We start from the raw sequence: 25,837 nt of genomic DNA, 5'->3' as shown, positions 1-25,837 counted from the left end.
ACATCTAACTGTAATTTGAATGATGAGAAATTGGAAAATAAAAATTATAAATTCCACATTTTTAACCTAGATTATTCACGCTGGTAGCAGCTGAGATAGGCACAGTTTGAAGGACAAGACAGTGTTTTGCTAAGACTGACAGCTATAATACATTCGAAAGCACAGTGATGTACCTAAGAATGAAATTAAGGATTCAGGCAGAATTGTAAAGGATCAAATATCAGTAGTGCTTTTTTCATCTAGAAAGAGCCAGAAACAAGTAAAAATTGAGGCATGATTCCAAGGGATTCTTTGCAGCTGGAAAGATATATTTTGGAAAAGAATTAGCTTAAATGACTTAATAGAAAATAAAGTGAAGAAACACCTAAATAAGTGCCTACTTTGGACCAGGCAGCTCACATATTCTCATTTAATTGCCAAAATAAGCCCAAAGGTTAAAAAAAAAAAAAAAACACTTCATTTTTGCCCTCAAAGAAGCTCAGGCTTAGGAAGGTAAAGGAATTAGCCCAAGGGCACATAACTCACATGCTCTTTCATCCACCCTGAACCACTTCTATGACTATCTAGTCTGCTCAAATATTCATGGAAGGTGAATTTAATACTGGTATCCTTATAACATGTGTTAAGATTCAATATTAACTTTGAATTTCAGCACTGGGTGGTTAGTCAACCATGAATCAGTCAACAACATTCTTTCACCATCTAAAAGAGACAAATATTAGGGGATATTAGAATTTTGAAGGAATATAACATCTTATTCCTGAGATGGAGAGCACTTGAAGGAGAAGACAGAATGTGCACAAATCTATAAAAAATATTTGCACACTTACAAAAATATGGGTTCAACCAGAATCATTTTGTAAGCAATAAAATGAGAAGAAAGTGACTGGTGATGGCTGTTGAAATGCCCTGAGTTACTTAAGGTAGGTTAGATACATTTATGCCTAGAAATTAAATTTTACTAAATGTGCCAGACATAATAAGCTTAGCATCATTTAATCCTTATAGCCACCTTGTAAATTAGGTACTAGTATTATCTCAATTTTCCTGGTGATGAAACTAAGGCAGAAAGAGTTGAAGCATCATGCCCAGGCTTCCAGAAGTGGTAAGTGGCAGAGCTAGCATTTGCACTGAGGCAATACCAGAGTCACTGCTCTTATGCTGAACCTACACCTTCTACTTCAGTGTGACCATGTAAGTATGTGGGCTGTGTTTATCCAGATTCTGACTCCTTAACCCTTGACAAATTTTCTATGTGAAAACAGTTTCCCATTGTTCTTAGAGGAGCCAGTTCATCGATTTACTCGACAAATTTTTCTTAAATAACCATAATGTGCAATACAGTGCAGTGCTCATGCTGGGCACACAGTAGTGAACAGGTCAGACAAGGACTCTGCCGTGTTGCATGTACTGTGCTGGGCACTGCATATGCATTAACAACACATTACAATGAGTCTTAATTGTGAAAATAATGCACACTTTCATTAGACTGAAGAAATGAGTTACCCTTAAAAATTAACATCATTCTTCCAAAAATTGGAAAATTGTCTATAAACAAGACTTCAGGGGCATTCAGGGGCATTCCTCAGTGAATGAGATAGTTTGGGGGGATTCCTATTTAGAACCAGAGTAGCAGTTTAAATACCCTTACAGTCTTAGAATGATTTTCTTAATGAAGCCTTAAAACGTGTATCTTTATAGTAGTTATATTTTCATAATATAAGCTGCTCATGTCCATTTTGGAACAGCTTACTCCCACTGCCCAAAATTGCTTGTTATACACATTGCTTAGTGTTGTCTATCCTGTAGCTCTAAGTAATTAGTTGTGGAATTATGTTTATAACAATGCAGAGGGTGAGGTATGCATAAGAAACTCACACTGCCATTACTATCCCATCCCAAAACTACCGATCATTTGCCAGATTTCAACAGATTTTTAAGCCAACAGTGTTTTGTTTTTCCTGATGATAAAGGCCCACCTCTAAAATTCATCAAGCTACAGCCTATTACAATGAACCAACATTCTAGAACCCTGCTAAGGTGATTCCAGGTTTTAATGAGCAGGTCACGGTTCTAAAAATATTTTCCTCCTCTTGCTCGTATTCATGCTTCCTCACCCGCTCACTGGAGTAGAGGGGTGTCAGCCTGAGGCTCAAAGAAAGACCCCTTGAGAGTCTGCTGACTAAGCTTGCAGCAGGGACCCACATGGCATGACAGAACGGGCTCCTTGCATATATGCAGTTCCATAGTTAGTTACATACCCACGCATAGGCGTGGACACCCATGGACGTATGAATTTTTGTATGCATGTGCTGTGAGCCCAGCATTGGTCTCCCTCTCCTTTATCCTGACCCCTGAGGAATCCCTGCAGTTCCCTGGAATTCAGGGAATAAATAACGAGATGAGGCAAATAGTCCTTTTTCCTACCCTGGTGGCTGGGACCGCTCAGTGCCTGGAATCTGCAATGCCTCCTCTCACAAGCAGCTAATAAAGACAGACTGAAAAGATGAGCAAGAGAATGCATGGATCCAGGAAGGGGCTGCTGTAGAAGAGATGATGCTTCGGGAGCTACTGGGCTATGATTTCTATTATTATTTATACATATATATACACACACAAAGCCCTGGGAGGCTGCAGAGGAGGCAAAGAAACCCCGAATCTAAAATCCTGAGATTTTTCTAACAGCACTTAGAAACCACCGCCAGGCTCGGAGCCCCGGGCTGGGTCAAGGAATTCGAGGAATGCAGGCTGGACGCACCGGTTGAAACTCGAGGCGCCGCATAGGCACTTTGCGCCTTGGTGGGCTTTGCGCTCGGAAGACGCGTCCACGCACCATTTTCCCAGGCGTTGTGCGGGTTTCTTAAACCGCTCAGCTGGTGCCTCGGAAGAGTTTCTGGAAGCTCCATCTCTACTGCCTCCCCTCCCCCCTTTTTCATTTTACCCCCGCGAGGAGCTTCTCCAGCCCCACAGCGTCCGCCCTCTGAGGAGTACAGGTGCCGCTGTCCCGCCGGCTGCCGCCCGGTCCGCCCACGCCGCCTCCTCCCGGCTGGCCAGGGGGCTTGCCCAGCGCCGCCGCTTCTCGAATGGTCTCGTGCAGGGGCGCAGCGGCCGCTGCCCGTCGCCCGGGACTCCCCGCCCTCCCTCGCGACCCCGCGCCGGGGCGGGCGGCGCTTGCGGCGGGCAGGGGGCGGGCAGGGGAGAGGGGGCTCGTCCGGGGGTAGCCTCCTCCTCTGCAGCCTGCCGGCGCCTCGAAGCCCGGACCTGCCTCCGCCTCTTCCTCCAGCGGCTCCATCCCGCCTCCCGCGCCTAGTCCTCCTGCCGCCCCCGCCGCCGCGCCCCCGGTGGCTGCCTCGGCGGACCGGGGAGGGGGCCCACCGCGTCGGCCGCCCGCTCGGCTCGGCTCGGCCCGGCCCGGGAGGCGTGCATGCCCCTGCTGCCCGCGGCGCTCACCAGCAGCATGCTCTATTTCCAGATGGTGATCATGGCAGGGACGGTGATGCTGGCGTACTACTTCGAGTATACGGACACGTTCACCGTGAACGTGCAGGGCTTCTTCTGCCACGACAGCGCCTACCGCAAGCCCTACCCGGGCCCGGAGGACAGCAGCGCCGTGCCCCCCGTGCTCCTCTACTCGCTGGCCGCCGGGGTCCCCGTGCTCGTGGTAAGCCCTGGGGCGCTTGCTCTCGCCGCCGACTCCCTTCTCTCGCCCCTCGCCTTTAGGGTTGAGGCCCCGCGGAGGGTTGGGGCGCGGTAGGTTTTGCCTTCTAACTTCCTCCAAGTTATGGGCAGCCCCTTCCCCAGAGGACATTCTAGGGCGCGTGAGGGGTGGGTGCGAAGGAAGCCCCCAGCTCTTCCCACACGGCACCCCCGCACCCCCGCACCCCCCGCGGTGGCTTCAGCTTTGGGTGACGGGGCGGAGGATGGAAGGGTGGAAGGGAAGATCGGCCGTAGGTGGTGAGGGGTGGGGATCGGGGTTGCAAAGGAGGTGAGCTTTGGGGGTGAACCTTGATTCCATTCACTCTGTGGCCTTGCCTCACTCACTGCCTCCTCTCCTATTGCGCCTGGAAGAAGAGCAGCGGCTGGCGGGCCGGCGAGGAGAGAGGGGATCAGTTGCTGGGGTGTGGAAGGGATTCCCGCTTCCCGAGTCGGGGCACGTATTTCTATTTTACCACCTCCTTCCTTTTCAGATGAAGGTGCCAATGGGACTAAGCTGACCAGGGAACAAATATTTGAAAAAACAATTTGAGAATTTCCAAATGAAGAGGCCTCAGCATCAGTGCCTTGCTGAAAAGCAGGAGCTGTGCCTCAATTACAAGAGCACTTTGGATTTATTTAAAGGCTGCTCCGCTCCCTGGGCAGTTTAAGTCCTTTTCTCTTAGAACCTCACAGAACATGCCTTTTGGATTTATTGAGTCTATGTGTGTGCGAGAGAGAAGGAATGACTATACAGATACACGCACGTATATATATACACACACACCTCACTTATATACATATGAAATTATTGGGATAAGTTACACATAATATTAATTTTATTATAATTTACATATGTGAATATGCTACATATTTATTATTAGGAGAATTGCTAGTGTTTCTTTAGAAAACCTGATATTTTATGGTTCCTTTAAAATTGACAAAGTATTGGAGGTTCCCTTCCTGTGACGCGCGCTCTCTCTCTCCCTCAGCAGATAACAACCAGGAAATAAGAAAATGAAGGAGAAAGGAAAAATGAAGTTTTATTTTCAGTAGCTAAATGTGTAAACTGCATGTTAAGAATGTCTGTTGAATCCATTAGGTTTGGATATTCATCATTTTTTAAAATTTATTTTAGGAGCAATGACTGACTTACTTGCAAAATAATGAAAAGTTTCTAACACATAAAATAGAATTCAATGAACAAATCAAGGAATTTCTTGAGAACCTTAAAGTAACTTTATCACGTGTCCTGTGATAGTTGACTTCAAATTGCTTCTAGCATAATAGTTTGAAATGTGTTAGACCTTGCCCCAGATAATGTTTTACTATATATATAATAAGTTGCTAAAATTTGTCGAAGCCCCAGATCCAGCCTTCATGTTTGTGTTCTCTTTTCTCCATTTGACAAGCTGGCAGAGAAATTTTGGGGTCCTTTTTACTTTCTGGAGATCGGGGTTTCCCATATACATTTTCTTCCAGGAGACTAAATAGCTCAGATATTTTTCAAGGACTGTTTTAAAGAAAAAAGGAAAAGACTGTCACTTTCAGTTCATTGGTTTGGTCATAACTATAATCAGTAATGTCTGTAACTCTTCCTTTAATTATCATTCCATCTTATTTAAATAAGATAGCACTTTTCAGTCCTAACCATCCAATCATGATGGCAGGTGCTAGTTAGAGACAAGAACACACTGGCCCACAGATTTGGATGATTCTCCACTTAGGGGGAATGTAGGACGGAGAAAAGGAATGAATTAGTCACTATTTAGTGCCTACTCTATTTTGGGTACCAAATAGTCATAGTCATGTATATTTCTCAGAGCAGCTCTTTCAGGAGATATTATCTCCAATTAATATTTGAAGAAAGTGAGGTTCAGATAATAAATTAGGAATATCTGAAAACAAAAAAAAAGGTGGGTATGGCATTTGTATGCCTATAAGACTGATGCCTGAATGCCATGCGACTTCCATTGCTTCCAAAGAGCTTGTTCTCTGAAAGAAGGTGGAAGCTGGCTAGTCAGGCAGGCATTGAGAATAAAAGTGGATAGACTTTTCTGAAGTCAGAATCCAAATTGATTTCAATGTTTTGGCTTTTAGTTATTTTAGGTACAGGAGAATGGATATGGGAATCAGTTTAGAAGAGAAGGAAGTGGCGGGTTTTGGAGGATAGCTGTGCTGCTGGCGTTTGTTTTCCCTTCTGCTTCTAGGAATAGTGCACTCTGTCACCATGTGAGGATCTGGGAGCAGTAAGGGCAGCTCTGCCTCTCCACTCCTCCTAAGAACACTGGGTTAGCATGCTCACTTGGGCATCAAAATAATAATAATAAAAATATTAACAGTACCCATCATGTGTTGTTACTTTCTTCTGTATACTCTAATAAACTTTCTACATACCTTATATCCTTCTGATATTTGCATTATCTGTGAAAGCAATAATTATTATTCTTACCTAATATTGGGGAACATGAAGGCTTAGAAAGATTAAGTATCTTCTCCAAGGACCAAGGCTAAGAATGTTACACCCAGAATTCTCCCCTTACTCTATCATGCTCTCAAGTGTGGTTTTTCTATTACAGGATGAAAATTCAATTTACTCGTGAATCATTCTTCTAAATAAATGCCTCAAAAAGTCTCTTTTACATTTTTTGTCCTGTAGTAATAAAGGTTCATATATATATCTAGATATATATGAGAGAGAGATATATATATCTTTCAAACTCATTTCTAGTTCTTGAGGGTAATTTTGAAAAGTCGTTCTCCTCACTACCACAATCTACAGATTTGTTTCATACTTGCTAAATTCATTTATGTACAAATTAAAAACAATATATATTTTGAATTTTATCACTTTTATATAATGCTGACTTGGGGCCCAGGTTCAGAGTCCAGTAAATTTGGATTCAAATCCAAAGTACACTCTGCTGCATTGTTAAGAGTTGGGAACTCTACTTGCTGTGTAACCTTGAACAATGTATTTAAGCTCCTTAAGCTTCAATTCCCTTCGTGACAAGGTTTTGAATATCAAATTAGTTATAATATGTAAATGTCATCTTTGGCCCATAGTTGATACTCCATAGGAGTTCACTACATAATTAACATTATTATTATTAAAAAATCAGTAAAATTTATTGAATGCCTGTGTTCCAAGCATTATATCTGGCTGAGTAGAGGTTATAAAGGCAACTTCAGAAGTTAACCATAGTAACTGATCCTAAGGCGTTTACAGCCTAATTTGTGAAATTAGATAACCATACCGCAGCTCATAATATAAATAATTATGACAGAAGTTATGCATGTGTATGTGTATATGCATATACATGCATCTGCATGTACCACAAAGACCTCTAGTGGTTCAGAAGAGGATGAGATAAATCACTTTTGTTTGGAGACAAGAGGCAAGGCTTCATGGAGAAGATGGTGGCTTTTAAGGTGTGTCTTGAAGGAGAGGCTGAAATAGAATTTGAGTTAGGACATCACTCCGTGAACAGCTCCGTGAACAACCCGTGGAGGCAGCAAATGGAGACTGTACTCTTGAAACAGCAGTTGGTTAGTTTGTTTCTAAGAGTGGTGTGTGGGGAAAATGGCGTATACATCTGAAGATGAAGGCTGGGGTCACATTGGTAAGGCCTGAAATGCCATGCCAGGCTGAGAGATTTTCTCGATTTGATAGGAATTTAGCAGAGATAAAGTATGATGGGTGGTGTTTTAGGACTTTTTTTAGGTAGTAGGACTCTAATGTTATCAAAATACAGAATTTCGAACCCTTCATCTCCAAGTTTATTTTGCATTGTCCAATGTTACTGCAATTGCATTTTCAGAAAGCACCTGTAATTTGGGCTTATTTACTCAGATGATACAGTTTATAAACTCTTTGAAAAGAGGTACTGTTCAGTTGGTTCTCTATAGCATTTGCCAGAGCACTGGACACTGCTTATACAGGTACAGGTTTAGTGAGTGATCCTTGGTGTTCATTGATTAAAAGAACTGGTGATGGCAGTGGTTGCTGCTCCCCACATTTGGATACAGTGGCCACTAGCAGCTATTGTTCCTTAGATCTCCGAGCAACATAGATGATTTAAAGGAGATGAAGCTAGAGCACCATCTTCACAAAGCTAGAATAAAGATAAGGAAAACCAGCACCAACCAAGGCAGCCCCTGACACTGAGCATGGCAGATTTGAATGTTAAGGTGCATCTCAGATTATTTATATCTGCAACCCTAGGAAGCTCCCTCTGGACCTGGAGACTCAGATTTGAGAAATGTAGCTACTGCTGCTATCCCCAGGGTGCTGGTGTCATTGTATGTGGTGAAGATAGATGATAGAAAGTCATCTCATACCCAGAGCTCCCCATTGGATCAACGTGCCTAGAGCTTTCCCATAGACCTCTTCTCCCCCAAACCCAGCCTTGGGCTCACTGCCCATCCCCATTCCTGGAACACTCTTGTGGTGTGGTGTAGGAGACAAAGCACAGACATGGGTTTCAGATGTGTCTGGATGCTTATCCTGGTTTCTCCCACTTACTAGCCATGTAACCTCAGTCAAAATGTTCTCATTCATAAACTGGACATAAAAACACCCACCTCTCGGAGACTCGGTACCTGTAGAGGTTAAGATCACAGACTCTGGAGCCTGCTTGGGTTTGATCTGCTACTTTCGAGCTGTGAGAATTTGAGCCAGTTAGCCTCTCTATGCCTCCATTTTCTCTATGGTAAAATTGAGGTAAATATGAGTAGTAGCCTCACAGGATTACTGAGTATGAAATGGGTTAACATGTGTAAATATCAGAGCAGTGCCCAGCTGTATATGTGTTAGCTCCTATTAGGCTTTCCAAGCCTGTGTTGATTAATCAGGAAACCTCTTTAAAGCACTTAGCAAAATACTTTAGTTTGTTAGTGGATTCCAGGGCCAGTAAGAAATTAAACGTAGATAGAAACCACCTAGTTTAGTCTGCTGACCTTCACAAATTGGGAGTCAGAATAGGAAGAAAAGCAAAAATTAATCAAAATTCAGTTCTTAGAATGAAATTAATGATTCCTATCTTTGGTGACTCCTCTGTTTGTCCAAGTGGGCTAATATTAGCTAAAATTCGTCATGCATTTCTTACACACCAGCCACTGTGTTAGGTGCATTTAACACGTTGCTTCATTTAATACTCCCCAGGATAGTACTTCCCTTAAGCATATAAGGGACTAACATTAAATATATTTATTTTATAAACGAGAAATGGGAAGTTTAGTGAGATTACTGTATGTCAGACTCTAATTATTTAAATTCATTAATATAATCAATTTTCACAACAAATTTATGAAAGAGATTTGGACGTAAAGAGGTTAGATGACCAATTTGGAGTCTCATGATGGCAATGGCATAATCACCAAAGGCTGTGCATTTCATTTTTTGTTACATACTTTTATCCTAACATGTTAATTAGTCTTTAAAGATTTTCACTCATAGTGATTCAATACCAGGAGTCAAAATTTTCTCAAACCTTTTATCCTCGATTTCAATTTTCCTGCTTTGGTGGAAAACTTCGTGTGCTATTGTAGATGATCATTTCAATGGGTAGTGTAGGACATTGTTTCCTATTAAGCTTGGAAATGTTGCAGGGGAGTAGGTGGCAGCAGAAGGGAGTGTCAAAGATATTTCTATTGTTTTGATTTGAAGGCATGCATCTCATCTCAGTAGCACACTCTACTACAGTGCTACAAGCACCACATTTATGTGGAACCACCCTCTGGTTCTAGATCTGCAAACCATGGTATATGGAGAGGTGAAGGTACTTCTGTTGCTAAGGCATGTTTCTTAAAATGAGACCTGGCACTAGATTTGGGGGTGCAGTGAATGCAAGGAAATTATGTGTAAAATATTGCATGTATGTATATACATATGCAGTTTCTTTAGTAAGAGCCTCTGTGCTTTTAGTAGATTGTCAGATATATCTAAAATCCCCTAAAAGTTAAGAACTACTCTTTGGGGATATGTGGGTCTGTTTAAACTTCTTCTTGTGTCTCTTAAGATTTTGCTTCACTTAGTTACTTTCACTCATACTCATTTATTTTCTCCCTTCTTTCCTGTTTCCCTCCCTTTCTTTTTCCCTTTCTCTCTTCATTCCTCTTTGTCTCTTTTTCCATTTATTTTCTCTCCTTTGCATACTGCTAAGGAGATGGTGATGCTGAGGGAAAAGCAAAGACCCGTAACACCAGTAGTGTTTTTTCTCCCTTCACCTTTCCCACCCTTCTCTCTCTTTCTTGTTCCTGTCTCTCCCTCTGTCTTCCATTGCTCATTATCTATGTGGCTTCTCTTGCCAGTTCCTTACCTGAAAAATATTGACTTATTTCTTCCTACTTTTCAGTACTGTTGTGAGAATGAAATGGTTGAGAAAACACTGTGGAGACAGTAAATCACTTCATACATATAGGGAAAATATGTATATAACGTGAGCAAGTTACATGGGTTGTGTGGCTACCTGGTCATTGGAGATGGTTAGCACTGCTTGTAGCACTACTTTGCCAGCCTTAGTCTGTGGTGTGGAAAAATGAGTAAGATTTTTACACTTCTTTTCTGATTTTTCTGTAGAAAGAATAGCAAAGATAAAAAAAAAATGTAAAATGGTCTCCTAATTATTAATGCAATGCTATTTTCAAAATATTTCAATAAGCTCTGAGTATTGTCAACATGATTAGAAGGAATCATCTCGTTCATTTTGTAATTTGAAATAAATAATGTTTCTAGGGAGCATAGCTGATACCATGTATTAAGTATGTCATGTATCATATGAATTTTTAAATTGGTACTGTGCCACAAACACATTATTTGCAAAAGTTTTGAAAGAAGACAATGTATCTGCTATGTAATAGGATTTGCCTGGGCTTCTAAAGTAAGTAAGGCATATTTCTGCCCTTCGGAAGTTCAGACAAAAATACTTAAAATTACATATCCAAGTCTCAGTTTTTTCAATCTGTAAAACTGAGGTAATACTTAACCTGATAGCTGATAAGAGTTAAATATTTGCATGCGCTAAGTGCTCAATAAGTGATAGCTAGTTATTTAACATAAATGCTAATAATTTTTATTGATAATGCAGAGCAAATGACATTAAGTGTACTTAATCATTTTTGTTGAATGAATGAGGTAAACCGTTTACTCTTTAATCCTTTCAGATAGCATACATAGGAACATATCCAGGGAGCTTTAGCAATTTGCTCCAGTTGGTGAATCACATATCTAGGATCTGAACCTATTACTTCACGTCCGATGCTTTGTTGGCTGCAGTTGCCCACTGATTTGATTTATAGCATAAATGATGGCATTCCTAGCAGGCAAGGGAGAGTTAAAACATATTGAGTATACATCAATATGTTCTTTACAGTATCCACATACTTGTTAATATGTAAGTTTAGTTACAACCAAACATAAAAAGAAGAAAAAAAATCTGTGTTTAAAGATAAAACTTTATTGATTCCTAAGACCAGTGGAATAACCAGTAGAACTAAATTTTCCCAGCCCATCATTCCCATTTAGAAGGTAAGTTCTGAGGTCAGAGTTAGGATCTTAACCTATAGTTAGCAGCACCCTTATAACAGACTTCGGAAAATCATAAGGAGTATCATTATTATGAAAGATGTTTTAACATATGTGAAGCGGAGTTCTATATTCAGTACTATTTAAACTTTTTATGAGAATGCCAGTTTTCACTCAGCAGGCTGGTTACTTTTTTAGTCTTATTATGACAGATGTAGTTTGAGAATCACTGTCAGTAAAATCACCATTTTTTTTTTTTTTTTGGTGGCAAAAACGGGATTCTAGAGTTTTACTCTCCAGGCCAGGTACATTTAAAACTCTATAGATAATTTATTGTGGGCTTTTCTCCCTGATACAACATGTATGAGTTAAAGCATGTGTGTGTATGTGTGGGTGGGGGTAGTATATGTGTGTGTATAATACATTTGTAATTTCTTGTATGAATTCATTTTTATGCTCCTTTCTTCTCACCTCTGTTATGCTTCCCCCACCCCCACGGAAACAAAAACAACTTCCTGGAATATTCTGATATATTCTTCCAAGCTAACACCAATGCCTTTATGTAGGTCTCTTGGAGTCTCTAAGTTGAATAACTGCATTCTCTTCTATGATCCTTTCATCATTTATACAAGTTGTGAAACTCAAATAACTTCATATTATAATTTATATTGTATTTTATTTACATTTCCATAACTAGACTTGAGCATCTCAAAGTCACGTGGTGTTATCTGATTCAAACCAATTTTGTCATGTCCAGCTTTTAGGTTATTTTTACTAGATAACGTGTCCAGGCACCAACTGAAGTTCGTGGTGATGATGTTATAATGAATTAAATTCAAGTGTCAGAACAAATTCTGCTGTGCATACAGTTATTTAATAACAATTTATTAAGCAAACAGTTTACATATTCTGTTCTCTAAGTTCTCTAAGTTCAGTTGATTCCCAACTCTCTGTCCTTGAGAAGTTTTTAGTTCATGAAATCCTGTATGAAAGTGGGCACAGCCACAGTGGGATTCTAGGCCCCCATGTGGACATGATTCAAGCAGAAACCCTTTTAAACCAAGGGCTAGACTCTAAATCCATTAAGAATAAGCCATTTGGGGAGAGGGTGTAAGCCTTACTAGAGTCCCACACCCTTTTCATTCAAGAGTAGGAAGTACTCCGAACTATTTTAGTGAACCCACATAGCTTGAAAGTCTCTTTAAACTTTTATTCTAGGTTCAGGAGGTACATAGGCAGGTTTGTTATAAGTAAACTGCATGTCACAGTGGTTTGGTGTACAGATGATTTCATCAACTGGGTAATAAGCATAGTATCCTATAGGTAGTTTTTTTGATCGTGACCCTCCTCCCACCCTCCACCTTTAAGTAGGCTCCAATGTCTATTGTTTCCTTTTTTGTGTCCATATATACTCCATGTTGGAGTTGAGTTGATTCCATTTCTTTGCTATTGTGAATAGCGCTGCGATGAACATACATGTGCTTATGTCTTTATGCTAGAGTGATTTATATTCTTTTGCGTATATATCGAACAATGGGATTGCTGGGTCAAATGACAATTCTGTTTTAAGTTCTTGGAGAAATCACCAAAATGCTTTCCACAATGGTTAAACTAATTTACATTCTAACCAGCAAAATATAAGCATTCCCTTTTTTCTGCAACCTTGCTAGCATCTGTTATTTTTGATTTTTAAAAATTTTTAATTTTTATTATTATACTTTTAAGTTCTAGGTGTTACATGTGCATAATTGCAGGTTTGTTACATATGTATACTTGTGCCATGTTGGCTGCGGTTACACCCATCAACTCATTAGCACCCATCAACTCACATTTACATCAGGTATAACTCCCAATGCAATCCCTCCCTCCCCCTCCCTGTGATAGGCCCCCGTGTATGATGTTCCCTTCCCCAGTCCAAGTGATCTCATTGTTCAGTTCCCACCTATGAAATGAGAACATGTGTGTTTGGTTTTCTTGTCTTTTGCAATAGCTTGCTGGAGAATGATGGTTTCCAGCTGCATCCATGTCCCTACAAAGCGACACAAACTCGCCCTTTTTATGGCTGTATTAGGGGTATTCATGGTGTATATAAAAGACACATTTTCTTAATCCAGTCTGTCACTAATAGCCATTCTGACTGATGTGAGATGGTATCTCATTGTGATTTTCATGTGGATTTAATGATTAGTGATGTTGAGCTTTTGTCATATTCTTGTTGGCTGCAACTATATCTTCTTTTAAAAATCTTTGATTTTACCAGTGAGTTCATCTTTAGCATTCATCATGCAAATTCAGTCATTACTTTCATCAATGAAAAATTCTTTTTTACATCCACAATGCTAATTAAATCAGTTGTTAATTAACATGCAGATAGCAAAAGACTTTGGAGTGGGGCCTTTCTGATAAAATGCTGGTGACCATGTAGGACTTGGCATTTTGATAGCATTTTAGCTGACTACTCCTTAAATCAGAATTTAAACAAACTGGTAAGTACATATCATACAGACTATGGTGAAGTGTTTTAAAGTAAATTACAAACTTCATAACTTAGGAACTAGGTCTTCTTTGTCCTCATTATTTCTAGAATAGACATACAAAATTTGTTAGCTAATGGATAACTTAATAATTGTAGAAGTGATTGAATTTTATTTGCCATATTGCCACAATTACATTTGCTAGTCTATTGAATTCTTCAAGTTTTCATTAATTTGTTGATGACCTGTTTTGTGTTTGGCATGGTATGGAAATATCTAAAACACTTGGAATTGAAACAGTGTAGAAATAATGAAAGTACAAAAGGAGGAGAGTAAAGGAGGGAACTTTTTCTAATTCCATTCTTTCTCCCCTTTCCCCTCCCTCCTTCCATTTTTTTTTCCTTCTCGCCCTTCATTTCCCCCTTCTTTCCTTCCTCCCTCCCTCTCTCATCCTTCCTTTCTCTGGACAAATACTTGGTGAGCACCTTCTATGTGCACCATACCTTGAGATTAAGGCTTAAAGAGGTTAAGTGACTTGTGCCAAATCCTAAAACTAGGAAAAAGCCCAGCCCCCACCACTCCTTCTTCATATCATTGAAAGAAATATCTGGAAATAAAATACTTATGAAATTATAGAGCAGTTATGTACAAATGTACGTACCCCTAACATATCTGCATAACACTAAAATAACATGTGGCATTTCCTCTCTAAGGAAAATCAAATTTGTGTTGATATCACCAGAACCTCTGTGCTAAGTAAATTGTGTTCTAGTGCAGTGATCCCTTTTTTAAAGGGTGCTTTGGATAGTACCAGCAGAGACTGTACTTTTTAATATCCATTTCATATTTAGCATTTTCTCACATTGGGGTTCATAGAAGTCCCTTTTACACTCAGAAACGTCTTGTATTTCCAGAGATCTCCTCAAAGCAGTACACTGTGTTGTCACACACACCAAAATTGAGCAGTCCTGGATAGAGATAATGCACCTGGGGATTCATCTTGTAATTTAAAAGGAACTCCTAAAATTTCCAATTAAAAAAATGCTAGACAGTATTTTTGGGGTTGGTGACAATGTCCTCTGCGTTCACACGTGTCTTCGCAGTGTTGAGTTTGCTCAGTCACTAAAATGAAGAGACTTAGTCAAAACTACGTGACAATCTTTTAGGTCTTTCACAGAGAGATCTTTATTTCCTCTTCTCTCTGGCTCCTTATCACATGATTACTTGGGGTTCCCTTTTTATTTTTCCTGGGCTAAATCTAGAATACAGATATGAGAATTCAGTAGACACTTTTTTCAAGCCGCACTATCAGGCTCTTTCTGTCATCCCATTTTTGGAAAAGATTCGTGAATCCAATGTGAAAGAGAACGTGCTTCTTTATAACTGGAACTTTTTAGTCATGAAGAAGGTCTTAGAGATTATATAGTTTTATCTCGTAATTTTCAAATTAATGCCTAGAGAGACTAAGTGACTTGCCCAAGGTTATGCAACTAATGAGCTAACACAAATACACAAGTAGCTAACATCTATAGAGCACTTAGTGTGTAGCAGACATTGTTTCAACTACTTTATACATATTAACTAACATAGCCCTTACATCAGCATTATGAGACCCTATTGTTATTTCAGCTTACAAATGAGGACACTGAGGCACAGAAAGATTAAGCGACTAACCTATGACCCCACATAAAGGAAGTGACATACCTCGACACAATGGTTCCATATGTGCTTTTAATAAAGGGATGGCCCTTCTCACTAGTACTATGTTATTTATTTTTTGCCACTTCCTAGAGATGTTAAGGCCATCTGCAATGAATCTTTCTTTATGGCAATATTAATTGGAAGATAGATGAAGAGTATGTGATTACTATGATAGTTTTTTCCGAGTGACTATACTGTTGTCCCAAAAGATTTTACTGAACACTTTATTTATGGTTAAATACTGTGATAGTGAAGAGGTAGCAAAAGACGGGGAAAAAGAGCATTTAACACCCACATCATTTGGCTTGATGATCATGCTTTTTTGTTTCTAACATCAAATCTTTTCAGACAAAAAGTAACACTACATTTGAAACTTGCTACAAGTGGATATAACCAAAATCTACCCATTTTTGATGCACAGATTTTGAATTCTGACACTGTGATTTTCACACATAATGTAACAGCATAAGTAACATATAGAATATCTATTGCACCTGAGACATAGTCATTAGTTTGACAACTACTTAAAGGCAGAAGAGTTATTCAGTGTTATAAATTTAAGAGAAAAGCATAGACATTTATATATTTATATTTTGAACTCATATTTATTTCTGAAGGGACACAATCTGTTCCTAGGAGTACTTTCAAAATAATAGCAAACATAATAGCAGGACTGGTCCAGCCTGGTACCATTTCCTGGCAAGCAGCAGTGACTTGATAAAGCAGTTCTATGAGCTGCTGTACTTGATGTTGTTTTCTCTGTTCTTAATTTGGATTTATTGAAACACTTTCCATCATTTAATTTAGACAGCTCCAATACTATCACTTTCATAATCTTTCCTTAATGCTTCTACTCAACAGTAATCCATCTTTTCTCTAAAATCCTGTATTTTTCCCTTACCTTATATGCTTTGCATAAGATAAAAGGGTACCTGTGGGTATGTGATGGATTGCTGGAGAGAAAGCAAGACAAATGAAATGAACAGTGACTCATTGGCCTGACAGGCAGGTGCATAAGTGTTCCTCCATGCTCTGCTGCTTACTAGCTTTAAGCCCTTGAGAAAGTCTAGTCCTTTTTTTTTCAGCCTCTGTATCATTAGCTATCTAGTTAGCAAAGGTTTGAACTCCAACTGGGACAGGATACTGACTCATTGCTTCCCCAGGCAGCTGTTTCTATGTAAAAATCAAATCTGACTGTTGGGATGCTCTACCTTCCAATGAAATAAAGTCTGTCTCTCTGAATCTCCTCACTGACCTCACTCAACCTTTTGAAGTTATTTGGAACAACTTAGGTGGTCTCATAGTGTTTGAAGTTACTTTTCAGTTCTCTGACTCTTCTTTTCTTGAACTGAGAATCTTTAACTTTATGTAACATAGACCTGAGTCCCTTCTACTATTCTGGCTGCCCATATCTGACTGTACACAAGATGTCTTACGTTCTTAACTGTTGTCACCACTACTGAATGTTGTATTTTAAGTGTACTTTCACTCTTGCAAGTAGAACAGAAAGTGTACCTATTTTGCATGCTATTTTTTTTTCCCCCAATGCATTAGACTTGGGGTGGGTATAAAGATACCTTGTGGTTAATTTGTCTCATCCTTAGAGTAGATTCATCTTTTTTTGTTTTCCCAAGTAGGCAAAACACGGTATTGTGACACTGTCCTGCTTCATGAAAACAGTAAATGTTGCCAAGAGATCATGGCATTTTCTCTCCTGCTGAGACTAAGCTGGGCTTCTAAACCTTAAGAGAACACTCCAGGCAACCTCATCTAATTGGATTTACTGTCTTGGAATCAGATGATTATTAAAATGCTTTCAGTTGTATGTAGTATATATGATGTAGTATACTACGTGGTTGTGCATTATAGTTACTTACATACACACGTATTTTGGCTGTCAAAAGATTATACGTTCCCATAGACTAGGATATTTGTCTTGCATATTTTTGCTTCTTGCTCACCACATCCTGACTACCACAATGCCTTTAAAATTGTAGATATAAGTAACTCTAATTGTTGTGTATTTAACAAATAAAATTAATAGAAATTAAAATTATTTTAGATACTCTTGTTTCTTTAAGACTATTATCAATTTCCTGGGCACTTGAATAAAATATAATTTTTATGAGAAAATATATTTAGGTGCACTGCCCATTCATAGAGGCCTAGGTTATAAAGTCCAAATTATTTTTCCAAAACTCGTCTTTAGTTTTACTTTATTTCCTAATCATCACTGATTTCTAGTATTTTTCTCATGTATATTCATTTCATTTTTCATTTTTCATTTAATCAAAGCTGTATAAGACAGTCCAAAATAAATCTCACTTACTTCAAATGGAGAATATTTCACTTACTCATCATTTTGTTTTAAAAATCTTTAACATTGTCATATTTTGCCTGTGTAATTACTATTTCACATTCCCATATCTTTAATTGTACATAGCATATATATTCATAACTTTAAATTGTCACTACTTAAGCATTTATATAGTACTGTATGTGCTTTTACTTTTTTTGTTTTTTTGTTTTGAGACGAACCTCCTCACTCTGTCAGCCAGGGGGAAGTACAGTGGCGTGATCTCAGCTCACTGTAACCTCCACCTCCTGAGTTTGAGTGATTCTCTTGCCTCAGCCTCCTGAGAAGCTGGGATTACAGGCATGCACCACCATGCCTGGCTAATTTTTGTATTTTTAGTAGAGATGGGGTTTCACTATGTTGGCCAGGCTAGTCTCAAACTCCTGATCTCAGGTGATCCATCCACCTTGGCCTCCCAAAGTGCTGGTGTGAGCTACCATGCCTGGCCTGCTCTTTCTTTTTCAAGGGTGATATTTTATATACTTTGTACACTTTTTAACAATTTTTTTTTCTGAAATTAATCAGATGACTTAAGATCATCTTCCTTTCACTTTTATAAATCAAACCACTGTCAAAAAATTACAACAATTTTAGTTTAAATATCTTAATTGGCTTTTATTTGTGGTTCTTGAACTGGGTAACACTTCATTCTATAAAACAGAGTGAGTTCCAATGAGCTGAGCAGAGGAGTCTGGTTATATAGATATAAAAGGACTGGGGAAAGAAGAAACAGAAAACAAAAAGCAGATTGGTTATTTCACAGTCACTTCTCTTATACAGGTTAAAGCAGAGTGGACTTCCTTATCATGCCAGCCAGAACTGGCTTGTTTGGGGTTTTGGCTATTGTCTCTTATTCTCTTGATTTCTTGGAAGGTCAGATAAATAACTTAGATTGACTTGGTGACATGGAACTTTAGCATGGATGATTACATTTAGTTTGGTTCCTTAGGCCTAGTGCAGGAGCTCAGTCCAAGCCTGTGTTTTGTACATTTTATTGAACAGTTCTCCTCTTTTGATCACACTCTTTCTTTAGGTATATTGGAGCATTACCACAACTCTGTTACTATTATTCTGGGTTTCGGGTCTTAACACATTATTTGTGGGTTACAGTGTCCTCATGATTAAGCATTTCTTTGAAGTTTTTCTATTCCAGTCAAAGAGACCATTTGACATTCCATGAATAGTTGAATGCAAACATTTAACACTTGAAATAATACAGCATACCAAGGAGAATACTATTATGATTATCAGGAGAATAATTCCAAGAGTTTGGAATATGTTTCTTAGCCAGGGTCCGCATGAACCAAACCAACTAAAATTGAACAATTCAAAGACTGAGCATGTGATAATTCTGCCCATTTTAACTAAATAGGCTGCTTATTAACTTGCTGCAACTGAGTTCCTACAGTGCTTCATGTGTTTATTCATGTGCAATGAGAAGTGTCAGCAACTGCACAGACTCTTCCCTGTTCAGTTAGTAGGTAATCTGACAATCCATGACTCTGTTAAATTAAAGAGAAGTGAGGACAAACAGATCTAGAAGTCTTACTCCATAAAAGGGACCGCTGGTACAACTTGAACAGCAGTTGTGTTAGGGATGTTGCTAAAGTTACGTACTGGATGGACTAAAGGATTCCTTAGTTCATATAAGGATCTGAGTTTGGCATGTCAGATCCAATATTTCATCAAATTACCCACAGAAGGCACTGATTGTGAAATTACAACTGTAGCATGATCCTGCCAAGGAAAAAACATAGGCATAAGTAAGGAAAACTTAAGAGAAGCAAGAATCTCATTATGATATGTTCAGACATCTTGAGAAAAGTAGTACATGGTATGAAGTCATCAACTTTTTCTCCTAATTTATAGTGTCAATGTTTCTGATTATGGTATTGGGTGTTTGGTGAGCTCTCAGTATGGCCCACACATCAGGCATGAGACTTATTCCTTGAAATTTAAATTGAGTTGTCCAGTTTTAGCTTATAGGGCTTCAGGAAAAAAGCAGATCTTGTTCTTAGAGAGTTGTAGCCCGATATTGGAGGAAATTAGATAATTCAGGATATAGTCTAACCTACAAGTTGATAATAAATCTTGAAAACAATGAATAGGGCTATAACCTAATAACAGGTATAGTATAATTTTTCTTCATAAACATAAGATTTTTCTCTGCAGTTATCGCATTTATAATAAAGATAATTAGAGTAAGACCAATTTGTTTGCAACGTAGGTCTAATCTCATTAAACTTGGCCTGATTACTTACATAATTGAAACAAGAATAGTAATTGACCACATAGGCTCTTTGTAAGTTTGCTTTGTTGCAACTTTTGACAAGGAATTTCAGATTTGACTTTGTAAAATCTCTCAAGGCTGGGAAGCCAAATCAAAGTGGACTTTAGACTTTACCTGCAGTACATATAGATTCATTCCAGGTATTTTCTCAGATACTACATCCCAGTCAAAGTTTTGGTAATATAACCAATATTTCTGGCTCTATACTGTTATAAGCAGAACATATTCTTACTGAACTTGTACAAATAACTGTATTTCCATAAAAATAAGAATGCCCATAATAGTTTCCAAATTCTGAAGGGATCAGTTATGGAGAAAAAGTAAATATTTCAATTTTTGTTCATGAAAGTGTACTATAGCAAATTGCTATAAATTTTGGGTAGCTTAAGAGAAAAATTTCTTAAACCTAGAAAAACAAATCAAAAGAATAAGCAATGTTTAAAAAAAACTGTAAAGTGCATAATTCTTTATCAGTTTATTTCATCTTGTATAATTAATTTTTATTCTGCTTGCCTTTGGCTAACAGTTTCATGAACCCACTGGTTTCTTTATTAGGGTGATAGAAATTCTTACCCAGTCCATGGTATGTTCTAAGGTTATCAGAAAACAGTATTTGTCAGAGTCCTTTCCATGAATTTATTTGAATGCATAACACATTGGAATTACAGTTGCTTGCAAAAGGCTTTCAGAAAAGCATTAGAATAACGCAATTAACTGTGGACAGAAGCACTTAAAATGACCATAGTTAAAGATCTGTTTTGAGTTCATTATGATAATAGTACAACTCATAGGGAAATATGGTATTTCTGTTGCATACCATGTTTTAAAATAAAAACCAAAACTATGACTAATAACAGATCAGATTTTTGGTAATTTCATACAATATTTTAGGACACTCATTAGTAACATACCCATAAATATCACTTAAAGAAAAATCATTTAATATTTGAAAGTGCTTCTCATATAATTTAACATATCAACTAAGCCTAATTATTTTAATACCTCTCTTATACTACGTAAGAGACACATCCTTAGAGGTTTTTCCAGGGCTTAAGTGGAAAATCCCAAAGTTAACTTGAGATCAGGAAGACTTCATTTAGCATTTGATTTTGGGAAGTTTGTCAGTATCAAAGTACTTTAAACACTTGATCAAAACAATATTACATACCACTGTAAAGTAATAGTCATTTATTTATCCAGAGTGATAACTGAAAGACTTTAAGAGGGAAATACAGGAGGTTATATAGTTGTCAGAAAACCTTAGCTCTTTCAATATGGAGAAGACTCAATTTTCTTAAGTAATCAAACAACTAAAAAGAAAATTTGAAGCACAGGGAATCATTCTGATAACAGAGAATCCCTGTTTCCTAGGCCAAGTACCTAAAAGATTTAAAAAAAAAAAAATCAGTGTTTTCTATTAAGAGCAGATCAACACTCCAAGAAAACCTTGTCATTGTAACAGAGGATCAAATTTTAATTTTGCATCAGTGTACTTTTGATGCATAATGCTCCCTATTTAGAAAAACATAAAGAGTTACCTTCTAATTTTAGCCAGCTTTATCACGCATAAAATTCTTTTCACAAGATTCATCTTCCACAAATATTCTACAATTTTCTTATCCATTCAGTTTTTGTCCTATACTTTTCCTATTTTCTCATTTTGGAATAACTGGTCTACTTTGGAACAAAGATTATTCTCTTATTCCCTTAACAAAAATATATCCTCATACTTTATAACTTCTTTTATAAAAAAAAGCCTTACTTTCCTCACATCCGGAGTTGTTCCCCTTATTATTCCTACTTTTAATTACCACATGTTAATTAGAATTTTAAATTCCTAGTAACCTTATGTTTTAGTGAAAACCTAGGAATTAAGCAATTTTGAACTCCGTGTCTTATACTAACATTTCATGAATGTTAGTACATTTTATAATTTTTAAAAATATGTTTCCTCTAGAACAATTTTTTCATGTTTACTAACAGACCTAAATATATTTAGCTTCTCCATACTGTATAAAAATAAGATGCCAAAGTATATGTACTTTAAACATATGTTCAGCAATTAATGTTTCAGTATTTTAGCTAACTTAGAAATGACTCAGACATTTCATAAATATCCATTACTTAATTTAATATAATGTGACTTTAAGATTTCAAGTTACTGAAAAAATATTTTTGAAACACTGACAAGTGCATTTGTAAACTTGTATCCCATTTACATTCTCCAAATTTACTCATTCTTAACAATTATACTTCAATTGTTCCTTAAACGAAACTAGCCATGGAAGGAATTGAGGAAATGCCACCTCAAAATACGTTGCGTTGTATATAGTCATATGTCTCATAACAACAGGAATACTTTCTGACAAATGTATTCTTAGGTGATTTCGTCATTGTGCAAACATCATGAAGTGTACTTACACAAACCTAAATGGCATAATGTATATACACTGAGGCTATATGGAATAATCTATTGTTCCTAGGTTATGTACAAATATGTACAGCTTGTTACTATACTCAAAACTGTGACAGTTGTAACACAGTGGTATTCGTGTATATAAACATATTTAAACAGAAAAAGTGCGGTACAAATATGGTATGATAGATTAAAAAACAGTGCACCTGTATAGGGCAATTATCATGAAAGGGGTTTGCAGGACTCGAAACTGCTCTGGTGATTCAGAGAGTGAGTGATGAGTGAATGTGAAGGCCTAGGACATTACTGTATACTACTGTAGACTTCATAAACACTGTACATTTAGCCTACACTAAATTTATTTTAAAAAATAAAGTAGTTGTGCTACAATGTTATAATGGTATAATATCACTAAGGAATTTTTCAGCTCCACTGAAAAGGTTTTGAAACCACAGTCATCTATGTAGTCAATCAATGACCAAAATGTTGTTATGCAGCCCGTAACTCTGTTGATTAGTTTGAGGGCACCTGAAAAACAGTATAAAGCAAGGAGGAGCTTTCTGAATTCCCCTTATCTGCCTAAAGACAGATCATCCCAGAGGAACTCAGTTATTATCAATCCTCTCCCTAGGAAGTTCCAGCAATCAGGGACGATTCACTTTTATTAAAGGAGAGGAGACTTCACCAAACCTAGAGAGCAGTCATCCATTGTTCTAAGAGCTCCTTCATCCCAAACAGGAAAGGTGTAGGTAGGAAGCCAGGTTAAGACAAAATAGTCAAAGGTCAGGCTTGTTGAGACCAATGAGTTCTTCTGTTGTAAGAATTTTGAGTGGTTTTTCTTGTAGATATAAATTTTTATGAAGAGTTTTTACATAGCCAACTCAGTACAAGAAAGATACCATTTTGGAGACAAATTTAGTTAGCTAGGTAGTTTTTTCTCGACTTAGCTTGTTGCCTTACTAGATTACCAACTACAGGGTGGAACCTATTAACAAATAGAGCAGAGAAAGTATTTTCTTTGCCTGGACTCAGCATGGATACCTCTGAAAAAGCAGCAAACCTGTTCTACCTGAGGTTCTAACCTTTATAAACGTCTTAGATTTCTTTTCACCTTTGGGATAGGGTAGTAACTAAGGGAAAGGGTTAGTAGATTCAAATTTTCTTATCAATTAGTCACCTAAGATTTTTACTCACCTTTGCAAAAGAATAGTTTTAAAGAGTCAATAAAATGTTTTGAAATCTTTTTAGAAGCTTCTGATAGGTGTTCCTGAGTGGGCTTAATTTCAGAGCCCTCAATTTTAGATGCACTCCTTAAAGTTCAGTGTTGTTCATCGGGAACATTCTACATAATGGCCACATTAATTCTAGATTACCTTTAATAAGATTTCACCATTTTTGTAAGCATTTGAAGCCTCCAGGGACTAATACTTACACATGTAAAAGGCAGGCATGGGGTGTACTCAGTTCTTTAGAAATTGAGGATCCCATTTTTACATTGAATCTTGGTTCTCTTAGAATAAAGATAAGATCCTAGGAGGGAAAGACTACAGGGTTGGGTCATGTAATGCTTTGACAGGGTATCTTATTGCATGGACACCCTCTTGATGCTGGCAGACACTGCCCTGTTCCATGTCCAGCTTATCCTAACATAATAGTCTTATTTTCTGTTGCCACGCTGCTTTAATAGCTCTTAAGTGCCTGAACTGAGCCCACCAGTCAAGTTGTAGCTTTGGCTTTGAGATACACTTGAGCAACTTAGATAGTGATATTCCAGTTTCTGTCTGACTCATTCAGGCACCTGAGACCTCCCTTACCTAAGTGGACAAGAAAAAGAAATTAAGAGAATAGAATTCAAATTACATGTGAATTTCAAAAACTTGTGTTTATGCCCCCTGTAGTAATAAGCACTTACTGCAGTAGCTGTCAGTTAGCTTTAAAACTGCAGCTTTTACCAGTGACTCCTCAGCCACCCCAAACCCAAAGGTTACGTGCTCTCTCACAGCACAAACTAACCCTTGGTACCTACCCCAAGGTCAAATGTCTTCTCACAGCACAAATTAAGTCTGGCTTCAAAAACCCATAAAAGCAGCTGGTTGATGCAAAAAGATCAGAGTCCTACCTAAGAGGAACTTACAACCCTTGGAGCTCCATGAGGAAGACAGGGGACCTCAAAAGGGTCAGCACTGCCTCTCCTGCTTTCCTCAAGAGATCTCTGGAGTTGTTAGCAGTGATATTCAGGTCTCTTTGGTTTCAAGAACCATCAAAAGACAAAATTACAACACATTTAATTTAAAGATCTTAATTGGCTTTTACTTGTGATTCTGGAATCTGGCAACACCTTATTCTATAAAATAGAATGAGTGTTCCAATGAGCTGGGCAGAGGAGGTTGGTTTCATGGAAAGAAAAGGGCCGAGGAAAGCAGAAATAGAAAACAAAAAGCAGATTGGTTGTTTCAAAGCTACTTTCTGTGTAAAGGTTAAAGCAGAAGAGACTTCCTTAACCTGCCAGCTAAAACTGGCTTGTTTGAGGAATTGGCTATTATCTCTCACACTTCTGATTTCTTGGAAGGTCAGATAAACAACTTAGTTTCTGGCCGGGCGCGGTGGCTCAAGCCTGTAATCCCAGCACTTTGGGAGGCCGAGACGGGTGGATCACGAGGTCAGGAGATGGAGACCATCCTGGCTAACACGGTGAAACCCTGTCTCTACTAAAAAAGACAAAAAACTAGCCAGGCGAGGTGGCGGGCGTCTGTAGTCCCAGCTACTTGGGAGGCTGAGGCAGGAGAATGGGGTGAACCCGGGAGGCGGAGCTTGCAGTGAACTGAGATCTGGCCACTGCACTCCAGCCTGGGCGACAGAGCGAGACTCCGTCTCCAAAAAAAAAAAAAAAAAAAACAACTTAGTTTCTGTTTGATGACATGGAATGTTCGTATGAGTGACTCCATTTTGGTTTGGTTCACTGAGCCTGGTGCAGGAGGTGAGCCCAAACCATTGGCTAACAACACCAGTACAATTTACATCTTATAATGTGTATACATGATAAAATTAGAACACTTTTTTGGATGTTGTTCTCATTGTGCATTCAGATAGCTGGCAGAGTTTCTAAATGAGATGAGTCATGATTTTATTGTCACTCAGGATCTCTGAATCATACTCTGTACGTTTTCATCAGTAATCACAGAGTAAGAGTTGAAACATTTGACTCAATACATGGAACTATTTTTGAGAAAAGTCTCTTTGTTGGGAGTGTGATAAAAATTAGTGGTACTTTAGAGAACGACATTAATGAGTAAAGGAAGATTTGGTGCTGCTTGTGCAGGCAATCACTTACAACTTCAATTAACTTCAGGCAGAACAGATAAAATAAAATTAGGATTTTATT

At 38.3% G+C, this 25,837-nt stretch overlaps 1 protein-coding gene across 5 annotated transcripts in view; it reads left to right on the top strand.

Annotated features, from left to right (window-relative positions):
* The first annotated feature begins 2,238 nt into the window (after positions 1 to 2,238).
* PLPPR5 (phospholipid phosphatase related 5) overlaps positions 2,239 to 25,837 on the top strand; it is a 119,358-nt gene continuing 95,759 nt past the window's right edge. For 3 of the 5 annotated variants that reach the window (XM_003892245.4, XM_009213547.4, XM_009213542.4), the window contains exon 1: positions 3,111 to 3,661. In XM_003892245.4, coding sequence (XP_003892294.1) covers positions 3,425 to 3,661 — 237 coding nt within the window. In that variant the 5' untranslated portion in view covers positions 3,111 to 3,424. Of the gene's footprint in view, positions 2,994 to 3,110; positions 3,662 to 25,837 lie in introns of those variants that run through there. The other 2 variants (XM_021921165.2, XM_009213534.4) reach the window with 2 other exon arrangements.

This window comes from Papio anubis, chromosome 1 (genome assembly GCF_008728515.1).
Source record: "Papio anubis isolate 15944 chromosome 1, Panubis1.0, whole genome shotgun sequence".
NCBI lineage: Eukaryota > Metazoa > Chordata > Mammalia > Primates > Cercopithecidae > Papio > Papio anubis.
The sequence above is the reverse complement of the archived record's forward strand: the minus strand, read 5'-3'. Positions and strand labels throughout refer to the sequence as shown.